The following is a 20,813-nucleotide window of genomic DNA, read 5'->3' on the forward strand; positions in this document are numbered from 1 at the left end:
AGGATCGCGGTTTCGATTCCCAGACCGGGCGCTGTGAGTATTTATTGAGCGAAAATACCTAAAGGTTCCACGAGGCTCCGGCAGGGGATGGTGGCGAACCCTGCTGTACTCTTTTACCTCAACTTTCTCTCACTCTTACTTCCTGTTTCTGTTGTGCTTGTAATTCAAAGGGTCACGCTGGATATCCTCCGAGAACTACGTTAAGGCTACATGTGTCTGTGGAGTGCTCAGCCACTTGCACATTAATTTTACGAGTAGGCTGTTCCGTTGATCAACTGGAACCCTCGACGTCGTAAGCGACAGAGTACCAACAACACGGTCTCAAGATCAAATTTCTTGCTTGACAGACAACAACACCTCCGCAAAAATAAATTACATCCAAACATTTACATATTCATTTCGCTTTTTCGGGATATCCAAGTCTATTTTTATCACCACCCACCAAGACTGTCTTTGGTTCCGTTATCGATCTAGTTTTTTATATTAATCTACGATTTTGCTACCGTCATTCCTTCGATACGTCAATATTTTTTTTACTGATTCATTTATTTATAGTAGCGTAAACATTTTTTTTTTTTGTTTACGCGAGTGGGTATAAATATTTTCGTTGCCAATGACAACGGCTGTTGTGACGTTATCACGCTCTTCCCCCGGTTAGCATCATTTTCGTCTATGCGCAAATTGCGGCTATATATATATATGTGTGTGTGTGTGTGTCTATAAATATATAGTCATATACTCTTTTACTCTTTTACTTGTTTCAGTCTTTTGACTGTGGCCATGCTGGAGCACCGCCTTTTAGTCGAGCAAATCGACCCCAGGACTTATTCTTTAGAAGCCTAGTACTTATTCTATCGGTCTCTTTTGCCGAACCACTAAGTTACGGGGACATAAATACACCAGCATCGGTTGTCAAGCGATGTTGGGGGGACAAACACACACATACAAACATACACACACACATACATATATATATACATATATACGACGGGCTTCTTTCAGTTTCCGTCTACCAAATCCACTCACAAGGCTTTGGTCGGCCCGAGGCTATAGTAGAAAACACTTGCCCAAGATGCCGCGCAGTGGGACTGAACCCGGGACCATGTGGTTGGTAAGCTAGCTACTTACCACACAGCCACTCCTATGTATATATATTTATATATTCTGTGCGTTAGTATATAGTTTCTTCATCATGTAAACACCTAATTCTTTTTTTGGTGGAGATGGAGTATATGTAATCTGGGTATACCCCCCCCCCCACTTTTAAATTTTGTTTTTTTTACGGAATCCTATGTTTCAGACCATGGAGAATCCGATTCTGGAAAAAAAATTTCCAAAAATCTCAATTTCAAAATTTCGCCCCCCCCCCCCTGTTTTTATATAGATCCACAGGGTAAACCTGTAATCCTGACCGTAACCCTGACCCTAACCCTAACCCTAACCCTAAACCTAACCCTAACACTAGTTTTGTGAGATTTGGCAGTTATTTCTAGCATGTAAATAGCCTGCTTGGTGGGGGGGGGATTGAAATTTTTCAAAAAATTTTTTTTCAGAATCGGAATCTCCATAGCCTAAAACGTGGGATTCCGTAAAAAAAATTAATAAATAAGGGGGGGAATGGTTCAGATTACATATAGTCCATCTCTACCCTTTTTTTTTTTTTTGTTTAGTTTTGAATTCTCGTTTGAATGTGAGCGGCGGCGGGTATTGAAAGCAAAGGGCTGGGTAAAGGAAAATGTGAAGTAATATGGAAAAAGCGAAACGACGAAATGCGTTTAGTTCTTGTGTGTGTGGAGGCGCAATGGCCCAGTGATTAGGGCAGCGGATTCGCGGTCGGAGGATCGCAGTTTCGATTCCCAGACCGGGCGCTGTGAGTGTTTATTGAGCGAGAACACCTACTGCTCCACGAGGCTCCAGCAAGGACTTGTGGGGAAGCCTGTTGCACTCTTTCACCACAACTTTCTCTCACTCTTACTTCCTGTTTCTGTTGTGCCTGTATTTCAAAGGGTCAGCCTTGTCACACTGTGTCACGCTGAATATCCCCTGAGAACTACGTTAACGTTACACGTGTCTGTGGAGTGCTCAGCCACTTGCACGTTAATTTCCCGAGCAGGGTGTTCCGTTGATCGGATTAACTGGAACCTTCGTCGTCGGAACTGACGGAGTGCCATGACATATATATATATCGTATATATATATCTCTCTCCACCCCTGCACATTCAATAATACTATAAAAAGAGACAGCGTCTGAAAGTGAAATAAAAAATTTGAAGACCCTCCACGAGTAGGCGAAAGCGCTAATTTATAATTTATAAAACATGTGACATATGAATAAAAATTTGTAAATGTACAACCATCCAGACATCTGAGTACCTGATTATTTTTTCTAATGTATATATATATATATATATATATGTATATATATATGTATATATATGTATGTTTATGTGTTTGTGTTTGTCCCCCAACATCACCTAACAACAGATGCTGGTGTATTTACGTCCCCGTAACTTAGCGGTTCGGCAAAAGAGACCGATAGAATAAGTACTAGGCTTCCAAAGAATAAGTCCTGGGATCGATTTGCTTGACTAAAGGTGGTGCTCCAGCATGGCCGCAGTCAAATGACTGAAACAAGTAAAAGAGTATATATATATATATATATATATATATATATATTGGAGTAATGTGTGAGAATACCAGTTGGTAGCATCCCAGCATGGCCAGTCGATTAGATCAACCTCCAGTTTGCAACTGGTACTTATTTTATCGACCCTGAAAGGATGAAAAGCAAAGTCAACCTCGCCAGAATTTGAACTCAAAACGTAAAGACAGCCAAAACACCACTAAGCACTTCACCCGTCGTACTAAAAACTCTGCCAGCTTCACCATCCTCTTAAAAATAAGATTAATAATAACAATAATAATAATAATCATAATTGTATGAATAATAATAATAATAATAATAATAATAATAATAATAATAATAATAGTATTAATAATGAATATAATAACATGTTCAACATGAGAATATCGCAAGAAAAAATAGTTTGTTTACATAAAATTGTCATTGCATTCCGAAAGTTATGATATTTAGAGTTTAATTTGACGGAAATTGTCATCAGAGGGCAGTTTAGCAGAATGGTAGGGTACTCAGCCGGAATCTGAGGAGTTCAGGTTCGATTCTCATGGCTGTCTGCTGACAACTTTTTCCATCTTATAATGGTAAAATACCCAATTATTCTGTTGTTTGCCCAGCTACACTGCATTTTACATTACTTTCTTGACTGTGTGATATGAAATACATTCGGTGCTTCCGAAAATGTTATGGGAGAATCCTGCACACCCCCACGTAACTGAAGGTGGGACTAACCGATTACAATAAATAAGAACTGAGTGAACTGTCCAAGGGGTAATTGACGGGTGTTAGCTCAATCATGTTGGTTGACCGTGTTAGTTTGACCGTATGTAGGTTTAACAGGCAGTGGTTGAGCAGTGTATGCTGAGTATTGTATCTATATTACAATAGTATGGAGTGTGTTCTGTGATAATATTTATTTCTGCGATAGGTTATTTTTAGACATCCACAACCAACTATTTATTTGTGTGGTGCCATTTTACACCAGACGTATATGCCCCCATTGTAACAAGAAGTAAAGATCATTTGTAAGGATTTTAGACAGAGAGCCGGAGAAAATGCTTCATGACATTTTGCTTGGATTTACGTTCTTAAAGTGTGATTGATCCAGCCTCGTTTTCTTTTCGGCATTTCTTGATGGATGACTGTCTGGTTCATTCTCTTTCACAGACTTCTGTTTGAAATGTTGAATGCAAACACTCATATACACACAAACACACACATGCAAACACTCATATACACACAAACACACACATGCAAACACAAGCGTGCACACACACACACACACACACACACACACACACACACACACAAATGCACGCTCACACATGCATACACACACACACAAACACAAACACACTCATGAATACACACACATACAAACTCTTATATACACACAAACATACACTCATGAATACACACCCACACACACCAATAAAAAACTAAGTGAACTGTCAACAGGCCTAGTTGACGGTGTTAGTTTGACTGTGTTGGTTTCCCATGTTAGTTTGACGTGTGTAGGTCTAACAGCTGGTAGTTGAACAGTGAATGCTGAGTATTGTATCTATGTTTGAGTACTCCAGAGTGCATTCTGTGTTAACATATATTTCTCATTGTCATCATGTCACTTCCTTGTCTCTATTCTATAAGTACCATAAATCCTCGAGTATAATCTGCACTTTTTTCCCAAAATTTAAAGGTCAAAATCCCTAGTGCGTACTATATACGAGGTTAAAAATGAAAAATATTTTCTAAGCAAAATTTTCTAAGTGACAAATATGTAAAAGCAATTTACTTAATATTTATTTTTCACTGGCGTTATTACTGTTATTTCTTTATTTTCTGCAAACAAAGTGCACAAAAAAGCTACACGTTTGCATTATGTTATAAATACAATAATAATAAAGGATGTTACCGTATATACGTTTACAAACCAAGGACGTTATATAGACCTCCTTGACTCAAGTTAGAGAAGGGGTGCGTATTATACACAAGGTTTAGGTTTTTCAGAGGTACAGCCCCCTAAAAATCCCCTGCGGACTATACTCGAGGATTTACGGTATTTTCATGGATATTATTCAGCTGAGCTCTCTTCTCTGGTTCCTCCTTTACGAACTTATCAGCGACCACCTAGACTTGCATCCAGTTCTCATCAGTATACTGTGCAACCTCCTAAATGTTGTAAAGCTATTTACAATACCAGTTTCTTCCCTCACACCTCTGAACTTTGGAATTCCCTTCCACAGTCTTGTTTTCCTCTTCAGTCTTTTCTGTCTTATGTACATCATCACCTATTCACTCCTGTAAGGCCGCAAGCTGGCAGAAACGTTAGAACGTGGGGCAAAATGCTTAGCAGTATTTCTTCTGTCTTTACGTTGAGTTCAAATTCCTCCGAGGTTGACTTTGCCTTTCATCCTTTTAGGGTCGATGAAATAAGTACCAGTTGTGTACTGGGTCGATCTAATCAACTGGCCCTCTCCCCCAAAATTTTGGGCCTTGGTCCTAGAGTAGAAAATATCTATTGACTTCTGTCTAACATCCATTTTATTCAAGTAGTTCTTACGTTTTCAGTGGTCTAAGGATCTTGTAACGAGTGAATGCTTTAAAAGAAAAAAAAAAGGGATTATTTGTAGATAACCACAATCAACTATTTATTTGTGTAATACCATTTTCCACCAGACGTGTAGACCCACATCTTAACAAACACCAAAAAACATTTACTCTTTTACTCTTTTACTTGTTTCAGTCATTTGACTGCGGCCATGCTGGAGCACCGCCATTTAGTTGAGCAAATCGACCCCAGGACTTATTCTTTGGAAGCCTAGTACTTATTCCATCGGTCTCTTTTGCCGAACCGCTAAGTGACGGGGACGTAAACACACCAGCATCGGTTGTCAAGTGATGTTGGGGGGACAAACACACACACACATATATATATACATATATACGACAGGCTTCTTTCAGTTTCCGTCTACCAAGTCCACTGACAAGGCTTTGGTCGGCCCGAGGCTATAGTAGAAGACACTTGCCCGAGGTGCCATGCAGTGGGACTGAACCCGGAACCATGTGGTTAGTAAGCAAGCTACTTACCACGCAGCCACTCCTGCGCCTATATTTGTTTGCAATATCTTGTTAAAAATCTCTGTATTTTGCCTCTTTTCTTTGCAGCGAAATCCATCAACAGGAAAAGTGCTGTTGAGCTCTTGGCAGCCAGCAAAGCTGATTATGTGAAGAGTACATGTGTGCTGGACTCCAAGCAGCAGTTTATGCAGACAGCGGTCACTGATAATTTCGCTTCTGACACCAGGTAATGACCACATCAGACTGTAATATTTCTCTGTGTGCGCATGTATGTGTGTGTGTGTGAGAGAGAGAGAGAGTGAATGTGCTTGTGTGTGTATGAGTGTGTGTATTTGTGTCTGTGTGTGATTATGCATGTGTGTGTGTGTATGATTATGTGTGTGTGTGTGTGTGTGTGTGAATGTGTTTGTGTGTGTATAAGTGTGTGTGTGTGTATGTGTATGTATGAGTGTGTATTTGTGTATGTGTGTGTGATTATATGTGTGTGTGTGTGTGTGTGTATAATTATGTGAGTGTGTTTGTGTCTGTGTGTGTGATTATATGTGTGTGTGTGTATGTGTATGTATGAGTGTGTATTTGTGTCTGTGTGTGTGATTATATGTGTGTGTGTGTGTGTGTATAATTATGTGAGTGTGTTTGTGTCTGTGTGTGTGATTATATGTGTGTCTGTGTGTGTGTATAATTATGTGAGTGTGTTTGTGTCTGTGTGTGTGATTATATGTGTGTGTGTGTATGTGTATGTATGAGTGTGTATTTGTGTCTGTGTGTGTGATTATATGTGTGTGTGTGTGTGTGTGTATAATTATGTGAGTGTGTTTGTGTCTGTGTGTGTGATTATATGTGTGTGTGTGTATGTGTATGTATGAGTGTGTATTTGTGTCTGTGTGTGTGATTATATGTGTGTGTGTGTGTGTATAATTATGTGAGTGTGTTTGTGTCTGTGTGTGTGATTATATGTGTGTGTGTGTATGTGTATGTATGAGTGTGTATTTGTGTCTGTGTGTGTGATTATATGTGTGTGTGTGTGTGTGTATAATTATGTGAGTGTGTTTGTGCAAGTGAGTGTCTGCAAGTGTGTGTGTGAGTGTGTGTGTGTACGAGTGCGTGTGTGAGTGTGTGTGTGCTTGTGTGTGTATGTGTGTATACTTGTGTGAGTGTGTCTGTGTTTGTCCCCCACCACTTATTATTAAAACACCAAAACAATTATGTCCAACATAGGGACCAACTTTGTGAAAGTATGAAGGCCCACTGGCAAAACGTTGCTCCTCTAAACGGAAGTCTTACCTGTCGTTGTGGTTTTGTGGCATCAAGCAAAGCCGGCCTTGCCATCCACTCAAGAAAACACCTAGTAAATGATCCACAAGCACTCAAGCAAACCGAGTCCTCAACTTGCTCCCTTTACCAAAAGGTTTGCAAGGCACCAGCGGGCCTCAAGAGACACATTCATGTCCATAGAACATGATCAATGCTTTATTTTACTGAATCCTCATTTGTCTTTCACGACAAGAGAATTCATCATACATACATACATACATATATATACATATATACATACATACATACATACATACATATATATACATATATACATACATACATATATACATACATACATATATACATACATACATATATACATACATACATACATACATATATATATATATATATATATATATATATATATATATATATATATATATATATATATATATATATATATATAAATGTGTGTGTGTATATATTTATATATATATATATATATATATATATATATATATATATATATATATTTATATATATATATATATATATATATATATATATATAATCATAAATATATAGGGGTTGACAGTAACCTGCTTCTCCAACATACTGAGAATTCAGAAATAGCAGCCAAAGAACTACTGATTCCAAAACTACAAATTATTACTCTAAATTGATAGCGAAAAGGTTTTTTCATACTGAGCTGCCCGGCAAAATTGTTAATTATTAATTTTATTACTAATTGACGATTCCCTGCCCTGCATATCTATATATATATATATATATATATATATATATATATATATATATATATGTATATATACATGCACATACACACACCAACACAAACACTCATATACACACAAACACACACATGCATACACACACACACAAACTCTCATATACACACAAACACAAACACACTCATGAATACACACACACACACACACACACAAACTCTTATATACACACAAACACAAACATACACTCATGAATACACACCCACACACTCATATATATATATATATATATATATATATATATATATAAATTATATGTATTTATTTTATCCTAAATAATAATAATTTGGATAGAATAAATGGGTTAATAGAAACCAGGGTATGCAGTTATAACATGCGTTCACTCCATTCCTTAAATTAATAAATATATATATACACACACATGCACCCACACACACACAGTTTTTTTCTGTTCGTCCTTTCGTTCTGCTGTTTACAATATCTTACAGGATGTTTTTTTCTCTCTTCTGTTTTCTTCCCCAGGTTTCCACACTCCATCTCCGGCCAGCGTCTCAACACCCACACCAAATCGGACTATGACCTATCTCAACTGCAGACGGCAGATTGGACGTCTGACGGCACCCTCAACACCAGCGCCTACCCTCCTTTCATGTGCAGCAGTAGCAACAAGACCAATGATCCAATGATGGATGTGGATAGTTCGATGGCATCGTCCGATGTCGAGGGCTGCTGCCCATCTCTTGACGCCCGGCATTTCTCTGCATCTACCTGCTCGAGGGAAGTGACGAAAATGGACACGAGCCAGTCAGGTGGTGGTGCCGTCGTCACGGCAATGGCGACAGATGCTCCAAGTGCCACGACGGCCGACGACGTCGACATTCTTCTCAGCAGCTCTCAACCGACAACGGCGGCGATGCTGGCAGCGAAAGCAGTCGCGTCGCAGTCGATTCACATGACCGAGCCGCACGCTGACGACCCGCTCGCGCCGCCGCTGCCCCCGCCCCCGCCGCCACCCCCTCTCCCCGTTCCGTCTTCTTCAGCGCCGACCCCAGCCTCCCTGATGATGACCGACGACGACTTTGTAGAATTGCTGCCGGAATCCCTCGCACAGCACTTACCCAGCCGGAACTCCGAAGGGGTGGTCATGCGTCGTCATCAACAACAACAACAGCAGCAGCAGCAACAACAACAACAACAGAAGCGGCCAATGCATCGGTCACAGTCGGACGTCACGTATCTGCGGACGCGTTCTCGTACCAACTCCTCGGAGCTCTTCGGTCTCGGGCTCGGATTGGGCATCGGAGTGACCGGCGGAGGAGGGGTGGGGAACACGCTGTCCATGTCTTCGACGACGTCTTCTCCACGTTCGTCGACGTCACGCCTGTCGCACGCGAGTGCCGAGCTGGAGAGGTTCTTCAACGAGATGGGCATCGACCGGACGATTCTCGAGCCGATGCTCAGAGAACACGAGGACTCCGTGAAAAAGGAGAAGCAGAATGAAAAGATGAGAGAGAGGGAGAAGGAGAGGGAGCGAGAGAGCGACTTTCTCGAGACACTCAGCTCACTGGATTCACCGGACACGCGAAGCATTTGTAGCGGGGGGCTGTCGTACAGCGAGAAGGGCCAGACAGAATCGGGCATTGACCGACCGGACGGACAGATCTCAAATTCAAACTCAGCGTCAGCATCGGCCTCTGCAGCAGCGACAACCTCAGCCCAGACATCAAACACATCAATCGTAGAACGAAACGCTCGCATTATCAAATGGTTGTGTAACGTGAAAAAAGCTCGATCCCCGTCAACAAATTGAATTTAGTTTGATCGAGGGGCCAGGCTAGACATACTAGGAAAAACCAAGGAATGGAAAAAAAAAAATAAACCCCATTTTTTTTTGGTAAATTTCCTGTTTCCAGACACACGTACATACATACACACAAGAACTGGTGGACGGAATTTCCTCTATGTGGTCGTTCAGCTTGCTAGACATAGCAACCAAATCCCTCTCTTTCTCTTTCTCTCTCGCCATTACATCCTGTTGTCTAAAATAAAGAACAATATATTTGTCATCCATGTAGTTTATAATATATGTGTGTGAGTGCATGTATATATATGTGTGTATATATATATATATATATATATATATATATATATAGAAAAGAAATAAGCTTGGATGGGCATTGTTGGAGCACATTTTACCAGTGATAGCTGACCTGGGTTTAAAACGATACACATAAATTCACACACACACACGTACACACACAAGAACTGGTGGAGGAAATTACCTCTGTGTGGACGTTCAGCTTGCTAGAAATAGCAGCCAAATCTTTCTCTTTTTCTTTCTCTCTCTCTCTCTGTCTCTCTCTCTCAACATGACATCCTGTTGTCTGAAATAAAGAGTGATAACATTCGTCGTCAGTGTAGTTCTTGATATGAAACAAAAAAGTCAGAATGGGTGGCCATTGTCGGAATGCCTTTTTTTCATAAATCTAGTCAGTAATGGCTAACCTGGGTTTAAACTAAACACACACACACGCAAGCTGGTGGTGAGAATTTAATCTATGTGGTCGTTTAGCCTGCTAGACATAGCAGCCAAATACCCCCCCCCCTCTCTCTGGGCCGCCTGACTGGTTCCTCATGCTGGTGGCACGTAAAAAGCACCATTCATACGTGGCCGATGCCAGTGCCACCAAAGTGACTCCCTGTGCCGGTGGCACGTAAAAAAGGAACCCACTACACTTACGGAGTGGTTGGCGTTAGGAAAGGCATCCAGCTGTAGAAACACTGCCAGATCAGATTGGGGACTGGTGCAGCCTTCTGGCTTGCCAGCCCCCAGTCAAACCATCCAACCTATGCCAGCATGGAAAATGGACATTAAACGATGATGATGATGATGATGATGATGATGGTGGTGATGGTGGTGAATAAAGCCAACAATTTATTTTTCACCATTTATTTGTTTGTTTGTTCGTTTCAGTCATACAGGAAGACCAAATCTATTTTCGTACCCTGTCCAATTATTGTCAGGAATATTTGCATCCAGAAATCTGTAATAACAACACTTAATCACTTACTTTTAAGCATTCAGTTATATTTTTGGTTCTCCCCTTACTCTGGAGCACCAAGTTTATTTTTGGACATTGCCAGCTTCTTGTCTTTCACTTTTTGCAGCCTTGCCATTCTATGATGCTAATGTGAAATATTGCTTACGTGTGTTAATACATAGATACATGGCAGTGAACTGGCAGAACCATTAGCACGCCAAGTACTACATTCTGAGTTCAAATTCCGCCGAGGTTGACTTTGCCTTTCATCCTTTTAGGGCCGATAATTTAAGTACCAGTTGTGTACTGGGGATTGATCTAATTGACTTACCTCAATAGGAAAGTGGTTATACACCATTAGGTGTATACCTGCTTTCCTATATTAAATTCTAAATAAACAACGGAACGCTGAACTATCAACACAACAATATTTATTTATGGAGGAAAATAGGCAGCTTTAATCTTGGTTGCTGAGACGCCTTCTGTGAGAGAGCATGGTTGCTGAGACGTTGGAATGTTGATGTGAGCTGTCTCCAAAGTTGAAATGATGGAGAGACAGCTTGACACATCCATGCTCATGGCCACCCGGCCGGGAAAAGAGAAAGAATCAGGGCGCCAAACTTGGATATTGATGACTACGCATGCGCACAAGACAAGGCGTTACTACACCTCTTCCCACCAAATTTCAGGCCTTGTGTTAAAATTTGAAAACAAGATGCTTAATACAAAGCAACAAATTGGCACCCAACCATATGGTTCCGAGTTCAGTCCCACTGCATGGCACCTTGGGCAAGTGTCTTCTACTATAGCCTCAGGCCAACCAAAGTCTTGTGAGTGGATTTGGTAGATAGAAACTGAAAGAAGCCCAACGTATATATATATTATATATGTGTGTGAGTGTGCGTGTGTGTATGTTTGTCCCCCCCACCATTGCTTCACAACCGATATCAGTGTGTTTACATCCCCGTAATTTAGTCGTTCAACAAAAGAGACCGATACAATAAGTACTAGACTTGCAAAGAATAAGTTCTGCGGTCGATTTGTTTGACTAAAGGTGGTGCTCCAGCATGGCCACAGTCAAATAACCGAAACAAATAAAGAAAAAAAGCAGAGTAACAATTCGAAATGAAAATTTACATAAAACATATTTGTGGTTTTAGACACTAAAGTGACACTTCATCAGAGTTGCACCTTTAATGCATCTCTGATGAAGTGTCACTCTAATGCAGTGTTTCTCAACCTTTTTATCCTCGGGTAACCCTTAAAATAAATTACATGCCTCAAGGAACCCCTGTACAAACAGTATTACACACCATATCTTTCTCATATTTCTTTTCATCATAGTTTACATGGGCACCTTGGGCAAGTGTCTTCTACTAATAGCCTCGGGCCAGCCAAAGCCTTGTGAGGGAATTTGGTAGACGGAAACTGAAAGAAGCCCGTCATATATATATATAGTTAAAATTTACTTGCAAATGGACGCATTATTATAGATCGATTGGAGCTGTTCAGATTAACTGGCACTTCGTCGGTTATGGCGACGAATTTTACAGTTCATTCGAACAACGGAACGGCCTGCTCATGAAACTATCATGCAAGTGGCTGAGTACTCCTCAGACACGTGCGTACCCCTAACGTGGTTTTCAGGGAGACTCAGTGTAACACAATTTGACAGGGCTGGCCCTTGAAAACACAGGTACTAAATCCCTTTTGCCAGGTGAGTGGACTGGAGGAACGTGAAATAAAAAACGCGAACCCGGAAATCGAACCCACGACTAAACGATCGCGTGCTAAATACCTCTAGCCTCTAAGCCACGCGCTTTCCACACTGTTAAGATTCTGCTGAAGTGAAAATGAAAAAAAACTGTTACATCGAACAAGGGCAACTACTCTGCAATACTTTTCAGGCGTTATCTACCTTGTATTTCGTTATGTTGTACAGGGGTTGATCTAATCGAGCCGGGCGAAATACTTAGCGGCATTTCGTCTGTCTCTACGTTCTGAGTTCAAATTCCACCGAGGTCAACTTTGCCTTTCATCCTTTCAAGGTCGATAAATTAAGTACCACTGAAACACTGGGGGTCAATGTAATTGACTGCCCCAACTCTCCAAACATTTCAGGCCCTGTGCCTATATAGTAGAAAGGTGCCATGCAGTGAGACTGAACCCGGAACCATGTGTTTGGGAAGCAAACACATTGCCAAACCTACATTTGAAACAGAAGACCAGAATAAAACAAAAAACTGAAATTTTGTTTTTAAAATCTTTAATGGATTGAATTTTGTTAACAAGATTAATCACCTTTTAAAAAATGTGTGTGGTAGGGGTGCGTTTGGTAATTGGTGATTAATCCGTTTACAATTCTTAAAGCATATATGCCAAGAACACATTAAAATGTTCATAGGATGACTATTCATTTCTAATCTTGGGGAGGGTGCCAGTCGATTAGATCGACCCCCAGTATGCAACTGGTACTTAATTTATCGACCCCAAAAGGACGAAAGGTAAAGTTGACCTCTCGGTAGAATCTCATAGAATGAATATAAAATGAAGAAAAGTAAAGAATATGATTTTATTCAACAGATACAAATTAATATAATTCGAAACGGAGTATATTTAATTATCGTTAATTGATTTAGAGAAATAAAAATTTTAATTTAAAAAAAAAAAAAAAAAACCCACTTTTTAACAAACCGTATGTATGCAAATTAATGAACTTCAAAAATAGGGATTTACTTGATACCGGGTACAGAATCTTGCGTTGTATTCCCAGAATTTTGGAAGCTGATAAGAGGTCCATTAATTGATAGTTTAGGAAATGTGTATTTAAAGATTTTTTTCTAAACCAAAAATGAATAATCACATTGGACGGATAGGTGTCCTGGTGGAATTTCGGACCCAACCCTTTATTTGACTAATGGGGTACTCTGTTCTCATTCCTAAGGTATTTTTTGCTGATGTTATTATTGCTATTTATTCAAGTCACTGCCTGGGATTGAACCTGGAATCTTGCGGTTAGTAAGCCCATGCTCTTAACCACTGCTCAACTAACACCCCAAGCAGTGACTTGAATAGATAACAACATCAGAAAAAAAATTCCTTAGGAATGAGAACGATACCCCATTAATCAAAGAGTTGGGTTTGAAATCCCACCAAGACACCTGATGAAGGCTGGAGAGTACACCAGCCGAAATGTGGTAACAAAGGTGAAGATACGTATCTATCCAATGTAAATAATGTACATAATTCCTCATCTCTAAAATATAGAAAATTACATATATATATATATATATGTATATATATTATATATTTAAATGGTAGATAAACACAGACCTGATGGAAGGAAGTTTTAGTGTAAGCACTTTATGCTATTTTTGATTTTTCAGATTCTTGTTTTTCTAAAGCTGCAAACAGTGATAAGTGCTTAGATAAAAACTCCCTCTCATCAGGCTTATGTATATTTCCCTTTTAAAAGATTTTCATATGCTAATTTTTATTTAAAAAAAAAAAAAACAACTTTTTATTTAGTGATATCAAGAATTTTTTCTAAAAACATACGCTCACATTATATATACATATACAAATACATATATATATATATATATATATATATATAAGGGTATAACTATACAAGAATGCCTCATGTTAAGTACTGCAATAAACCGAATGCAAGTGAAGATTATATATTACTATAATGATCATGAAATCGGCAATCTATAGTTCAGTCTGTTTTTAAAAGGCTAGCTTCCTTGAAGGCTGCATTTCCTCGCATTCGGTAAAAATGTGTTTATTACGGTAGTTAACGTGAGGCATTCTTGTATAGTTATGCCCATATATATATATATGACTAGATAAATATGATTTGGGGAAAAACGATAGATTCTTCCCTATGAAATTTTTTTCACGATAACTACTTGATAAATTCTTATATAAGAGTTTATCCTATTATTGTATATATATATATATTTAATATATATATATATATATATATATATATATATATAATAATATTAGGGACAAAATCCAAAATTACAGGTAAAAACTCAATTAAAATCAATTTATAAAAAATCAAAATTAAATTGAGCTTTATAGATAAAATATATATAAAATATATAGTTTTAGGGAAAAGAACCAAGTTTCATGAACTCATCGATGAAAATCCACTATCACATCTAGAAAATTAACAATTAAAAGCACAATAAATGAGTATAATATAAAACAAAGTAAATATCATAAGATAAAGATAATAAAATGACTCATTTATTGTGCTTTTAATTGTTAATTTTTCTATATGTGATAGTGGATTTTCATCGATGAGTTCTTAAAACTTGGTTATTTTCCCTAAAACTATATTATATATATATATATATATATATATATATATATATATAAACAAACATACATACACACATATGCATACACCTATAGTTCCATTTTGATCTCTTTGTATTAAAGATTTTTCACATTATCACTTATGTCCTTTAATATTTGATGGTCTTATGGTCTCATCGTCAGAATGAAGTGATGGTAATAATGGCATGTTGCTTAAGCAACTGGCAACAGGTTGCAAAGGGTTAATGGATTATTGTTCAGATTGAAAAAAAAAGAAAAAATAAGAAAAAATCATCAATGTTAGACTTTATGAAAAAGTCCTGGAAGGTTTCTCTGGTTTATGCCACATATCTGTGTCAAATTGCTGGCTCTTATTACCATCGTTTCACTCTGATGATGAGGCCAGAGAAAAAAGGGAATCATCGTCAGAATAAAGTGAGGGTTAGAATGATGTTATTTAATTGGGATAATGATGCTAATGAGCAAACGATTCTGAAGCTTGGCCTAATGAACTACGTCTAAGTAGATCTAACAAGGAAGTAAAGAAAAACCTTTAATAAAATATAGGCACAGGAGTGGCTGTGTGTTATTTAGCTTGCTTACCAACTACATGGTTCTGGGTTCAGTCCCACTGCGTGGCACCTTGGGCAAGTGTCTTCTACTATAGCCTCGGGCCGACCAAAGCCTTGTGAGTGGATTTGGTAGACGGAAACTGAAAGAAGCCCGTCATATATATGTATGTGTGTGTCTGTGTTTGTCACCCCAACATCGCTTGACAACCAATGCTGTTGTGTTTATGTCTCCCGTAACTTAGCGGTTTGGCAAAAGAGACCGATAGAATAAGTACTGGGCTTACAAAGAATAAGTCCAAACAATGGGTAATTGAAGAAAAAACAGGGTCGGAATAATTCACCTGAATGATTTGGTTAAGGAAGACTCAACACATTGGAAATTATGAGTATTTTAGCAAGAACATGTTAACCCTTTAGCAATCAGATCCTTGTCAAATGAAATGCTTATTTAGAGACAACGTTTTAGAAGTAAGTATTAATTATTTTGTAGATCTGAGACTTTAATGATTGTTCATTTATAGAAATGACATTGTGAGGTTGGTGTAAGAGACCAGATCTTCAGTCTGAACATAAAACAGGCAGAATATTTGGGCTGGACAGGTCCAGTTTCAATGCTAAAGGGTTGCAGAATATTCTCAAAATTTTCACACTGAATTATATATATATATATATATATTTGTGCCTCTCTCCCAAAGAGAGAGAGAGGGATATATATATATATATATATATATATATATATATATATATATTTAACTACCCCTTTTTATTTTCTTGTCTGTATCGTATGATATATGTGTGTGTATGTATACCTGCATGTATGTATATATTTCTGCATGTGTGTGTGTGTGTGTGTGCGTGCGTGAGTGTGCATAAAATTACACTACGAAGAGCACTTAAGATTTGTAGGATAGATGTATGTGTACAAACACATATTACACATACACACACGTGTACATACATACATACATATACATTCACACATTACACATAAACACACATACATATATACACGTGTACATACAGCTACACATATATAAAATGTGTACATATATATATTACATAAACATATATATATATATATATATATATATATATATATATATATATATATATATATATATATATATGAGCGTGTATATGTACATATACATGCACACACACACACACACACACACAGCGGTTCAGAGAATGACAAAATAGACAAAAAGGTACCAGAGAAGTTAGTTTGTTAGAAATTAAGGCGGTGCTCCAGCATGACAGGTCCAAAGACTGAAGCAAGTAAAAATGTAAAAGATATATATATATATATATATACATACATATACATACATACACACCAATGTATTACATTTATATGCATGTGTATAAAAGAATAATTTGGGAGGAAAATTAGGGCACGCATAAAATTCGTTATCATATCTTCTATTGGCAGAGACACTGAAAAGAGAAAAAAAAAAAAAAAATTAATTATCATCAACATCATTATCACTATCATCAACACCACCATCATCATAATCATCAACATCGCCACCGTTACTATTATCACCACCACACCACTACTGTCATCATCTATAGAGAGGGTTCAACAGTTTGTTCTTTTTCTTAATTTATGGGGCCCCCTTTCAAATACTATTTTATTCCGGTAAACCCCTATCGCCATTTGATGTTGAAAAATTAGTTTTATAGAAAACTTCTTTCAAAATTCCTATTTCGTTTTTCACCCATTAACTTGTGTAGGTTGAACTTTGTAAAATGTTAGAAAACGAAATATCTAGCTGGGTCTTGCCATACATACAACGAAAACAAACGTTGCTCAGAGGCCCTTAAAAATACAATTTATTCTGGTGGACTCCTTCAAAATACTGCTTTATCCTGGTGGACCCAAGATCATGGAGATGTTTGAAGATCTTGCCAAGAAAGTATATGCCAGGTTCCACACAAACATGTATGTATATATATATATATATATATATATATATATATATATATATATATACACACAGACATATATAGACACACACATACATATATATATATATATATACACACCACGCTCGCTTCACACCTGAGAGGTCCTGTGTTCAATCCTCAGCGGTTGTTTATTTTGTCCAACCCATGCCCGCATGGAAAACTTTTGTTAAACGATGATGATGATGATGATGATAATGATATATATATATATATATATATATATACACACACACACACACACAGACATATATATATATATATATATACACACAAATACATATACACACCACGCTCGCTTCTCATATATATGGGAGACAGAGAGAGATAATATTATACACTCTTTTATACTTACCAAACACATCCAGACTATGATCCAAGGAGGGAAAAAGAAACTGATGATGCAGTGTAGAAGGTGGTTTATTTCATCTCTGGAATAGAAAAGTCACACAGGGTCAAAGGTCAAGTGTCAATATTGTGAAAATGGAGCCCATGCATAATATACACACACACACATCTGTCAGTGAGTAAATAACATCATCAAAAAAAAAGGACACATTAGATTATGTAGTCCTAGATACACTATATCTGAAACAAAGATCTGTTGCTATGGTAATGAAGCTAAAGTATGCAGAGTGAAACCACATGGCACAGTTTGACCCCAAACATTGTGCCACATGCACATTAAGTTATTATAACGTTTTTGCTCGCTTCTGTCGTTTGTGGCAGTGCTTGGAAGTAAACTGTGCAGAATGTGATCGTCTGAAAAGCAAGATTCGGTTTCAGCTGTGTAGGATCTCTTTGATTGAGATGAGGAAGATGAAAACTGTTAGAAAAGGGTCGTAATAGGTGTTTAATTGGGGTGGTCTATGGCTATGATCCCGAAACAAAGGCTTGAAGGGAATCCCACATGAAAGGAACAAGAATTCGAGACATGAAGGAAGTCCAAGAGAAGGCAATGAGGCAACTGCTTGCTATCCCCAAAAAGGGAGCTCCAGGAATGTTTTCATCTATAGAAATGATGCTGGATAAAGGGTCTGGCTTCAGAAGGGGACTATTTTGAAGGAGATTGAATGCTGAATTGATGTTTGTTTTAGTTTTCATTTTTAATAGCATTAATCCAGATATTTTTTGATCAGACCTCGTAAAAGACAGTCTAGTCACAGCTACGAGGGTGAGTCAAAAAGTAATGCCATTTTGTTTAGGACAGGTGTAATTACCAACACAGGAACATGTATCATACATCAAAATGAAGCTGGTCCTCTGTGGATCACATCCCTACTTCTCAACATAGCCACCGTGTCTCTCAATAGCAATGTTCCACCTTCGAATGAGAGCATGTATCCCTGCCAGGTAAAATTCTGTTGACTGTTCTTTGAGCCACTTCTTCACTACAGTTTTCACTTCCTCATCAATGGACTATCATCTCTTCGGCCCCATGAAAGAGGGCTTCAAAAGCAAACATTATTCCAGTGATGAAGAAGTGAAAACTGTGGTGAAGTGGCTCAAAGAACAGTCAACAGAATTTTACGGGGCAGGGATACATGCTCTCATTCGAAGGTGGAACATTGCTATTGAGAGAAACGGTGACTTTGTTGAAAAGTAGGGATGTGATCCACAGAGGACCAGCTTCATTTTGATGCATGATACATGTTCCTGTGTTGGTAATTATACCTGTCCTAAACAAAATAGCATTACCTTTTGACTCACCCTCGATCTTATTGAATATAAGATGGGATGGTCACAGTTGGAAAATCTTTCATCATAGGTCTGCACACTTACACACATACGTATACATATATATAAATATAATTAATAATTAATAAATTATAGGGTGGCAAAGAAAATTTTAGAAATTTTATTTACCACCAGTGGCCTAGCGAGAGTAAAAACAGTCAATAGACTATGTATTATTCATTAGAAATGCAGAGACGCCTATAATAGGACATCTACTCGCTAGAAATAGCAGCAAAAATACTACATACCACAAAAGTTAGGGATAAGTTTTTATTTTTCATTTCCTTTCGAAATTATCCCTAACTTTTGTGGTATGTAGTATTTTTGCTGCTATTTCTAGCGAGTAGATGTCCTATTATAGGCGTCTCTGCATTTCTAATGAATATATATAAATATATATATATATAATGTATAAAGAAAATTTTTTTTAGTCGATTGATATTTTATTTCATTTAGAGTTTTAGTCGCATGACACACTTTAGAATTTTTAGTCGATTTTTTATACCTTCTTGATATGCCATTCTATATATCTGTATTTTTATTTACCTTCTGTGATTTTTTTTATATATGTATTCTTTATATGTTGAAAGGCCATGGTAATATTTATATATGATCAAATGTTTGGAGGCATGGTGGTATACATAAAATCGTTGACTCAAATTTGATGTTTTCCTTACAAAGCAGAAAAATTTGTCAACAAACAGTCATGGACTTGAACCAACATCTCTTGAAGACTTCAACTGAGTGCTTTACCATTAAGCTAAGCAGCCCACTACCACATCAATCTGCTTTTTAGACGCTTTTAAAGCTAAATGTGTAACCACATGTATATAAATATAAACAAACATTTGTTTTTTTTTTATAAGCACCAAAATGGTGTATATAGAGAGGAAAGGATGGAAAGAGGGAGGGACAGAAAGAGGAGAGAGTGAGGGAGAAAGAAGAGGATTAGCAGGAGGTAGTAGAGACAGAGGTGAGGCAAAGAGAGGTGGGAGAGAATGAATCAAAGAGGAAGGGGGATAGAAAGAGAAAGGAAAATGATCAGAGGGAGAGATAAAACAAGAGAGAGAGAGAGAGACTTACTTTTGTACAATGGTAGTTCCTGATTGTACCACAACGGTCTGCAACAGAATAGAAATTGTAGAGAATCAGAGTAGAAATTTATATATCATGATCATCATCGTTTAACGTCCGTTTTCCATGCTCACATGGGCTGGACGGTTCAACTGGGGTCTGGGAAGCCTGTAGGCTACACCAGGCTCCAATCTGATCTGGTAGAGCTTCTACAGCTGGATGCCCTTCCTAACGCCAACCACTCAAAGAGTGTAGTGGGTGCTTTTTACATGCCACCGGCACAGGAACCAGAGGGGGCTGGCATTGACCACGATCGGTTTGTGCTTTTTATGTGTCACTGGTATGA

General features: G+C 38.0%; 2 protein-coding genes across 10 annotated transcripts in view; one reads left to right on the forward strand and one right to left on the reverse strand.

Moving 5' to 3' along the window:
• The window catches only part of LOC106881747 (uncharacterized), a 53,822-nt gene extending 43,669 nt beyond the window's left edge, over positions 1-10,153 (forward strand). For all 6 annotated transcript variants that reach the window (XM_089344362.1, XM_089344363.1, XM_089344365.1 and 3 more), the window contains 2 exons: positions 5,804-5,942; positions 8,266-10,153. In XM_089344362.1, coding sequence (XP_089200488.1) covers positions 5,804-5,942; positions 8,266-9,553 — 1,427 coding nt within the window. In that variant the 3' untranslated portion in view covers positions 9,554-10,153. The remainder of the gene's footprint in view (positions 1-5,803; positions 5,943-8,265) is intronic.
• Positions 10,154-13,337: 3,184 nt separating this feature from the next.
• Positions 13,338-20,813, reverse strand: part of LOC106883963 (uncharacterized) — a 36,333-nt gene continuing 28,857 nt past the window's right edge. For 3 of the 4 annotated variants that reach the window (XM_089344369.1, XM_089344368.1, XM_089344367.1), the window contains exons 3-5: positions 20,477-20,514; positions 18,012-18,087; positions 13,338-17,125 (exon numbers count right to left, since the gene is read on the reverse strand). In XM_089344369.1, the coding sequence (XP_089200495.1) occupies positions 17,111-17,125; positions 18,012-18,087; positions 20,477-20,514 (129 nt within the window). In that variant the 3' untranslated portion in view covers positions 13,338-17,110. Of the gene's footprint in view, positions 17,126-18,011; positions 18,088-20,471; positions 20,515-20,813 lie in introns of those variants that run through there. The other variant, XM_089344370.1, reaches the window with a different exon arrangement.

This window comes from Octopus bimaculoides, chromosome 28, assembly GCF_046866305.1.
Source record: "Octopus bimaculoides isolate indiv1 chromosome 28, ASM4686630v1, whole genome shotgun sequence".
NCBI lineage: Eukaryota > Metazoa > Mollusca > Cephalopoda > Octopoda > Octopodidae > Octopus > Octopus bimaculoides.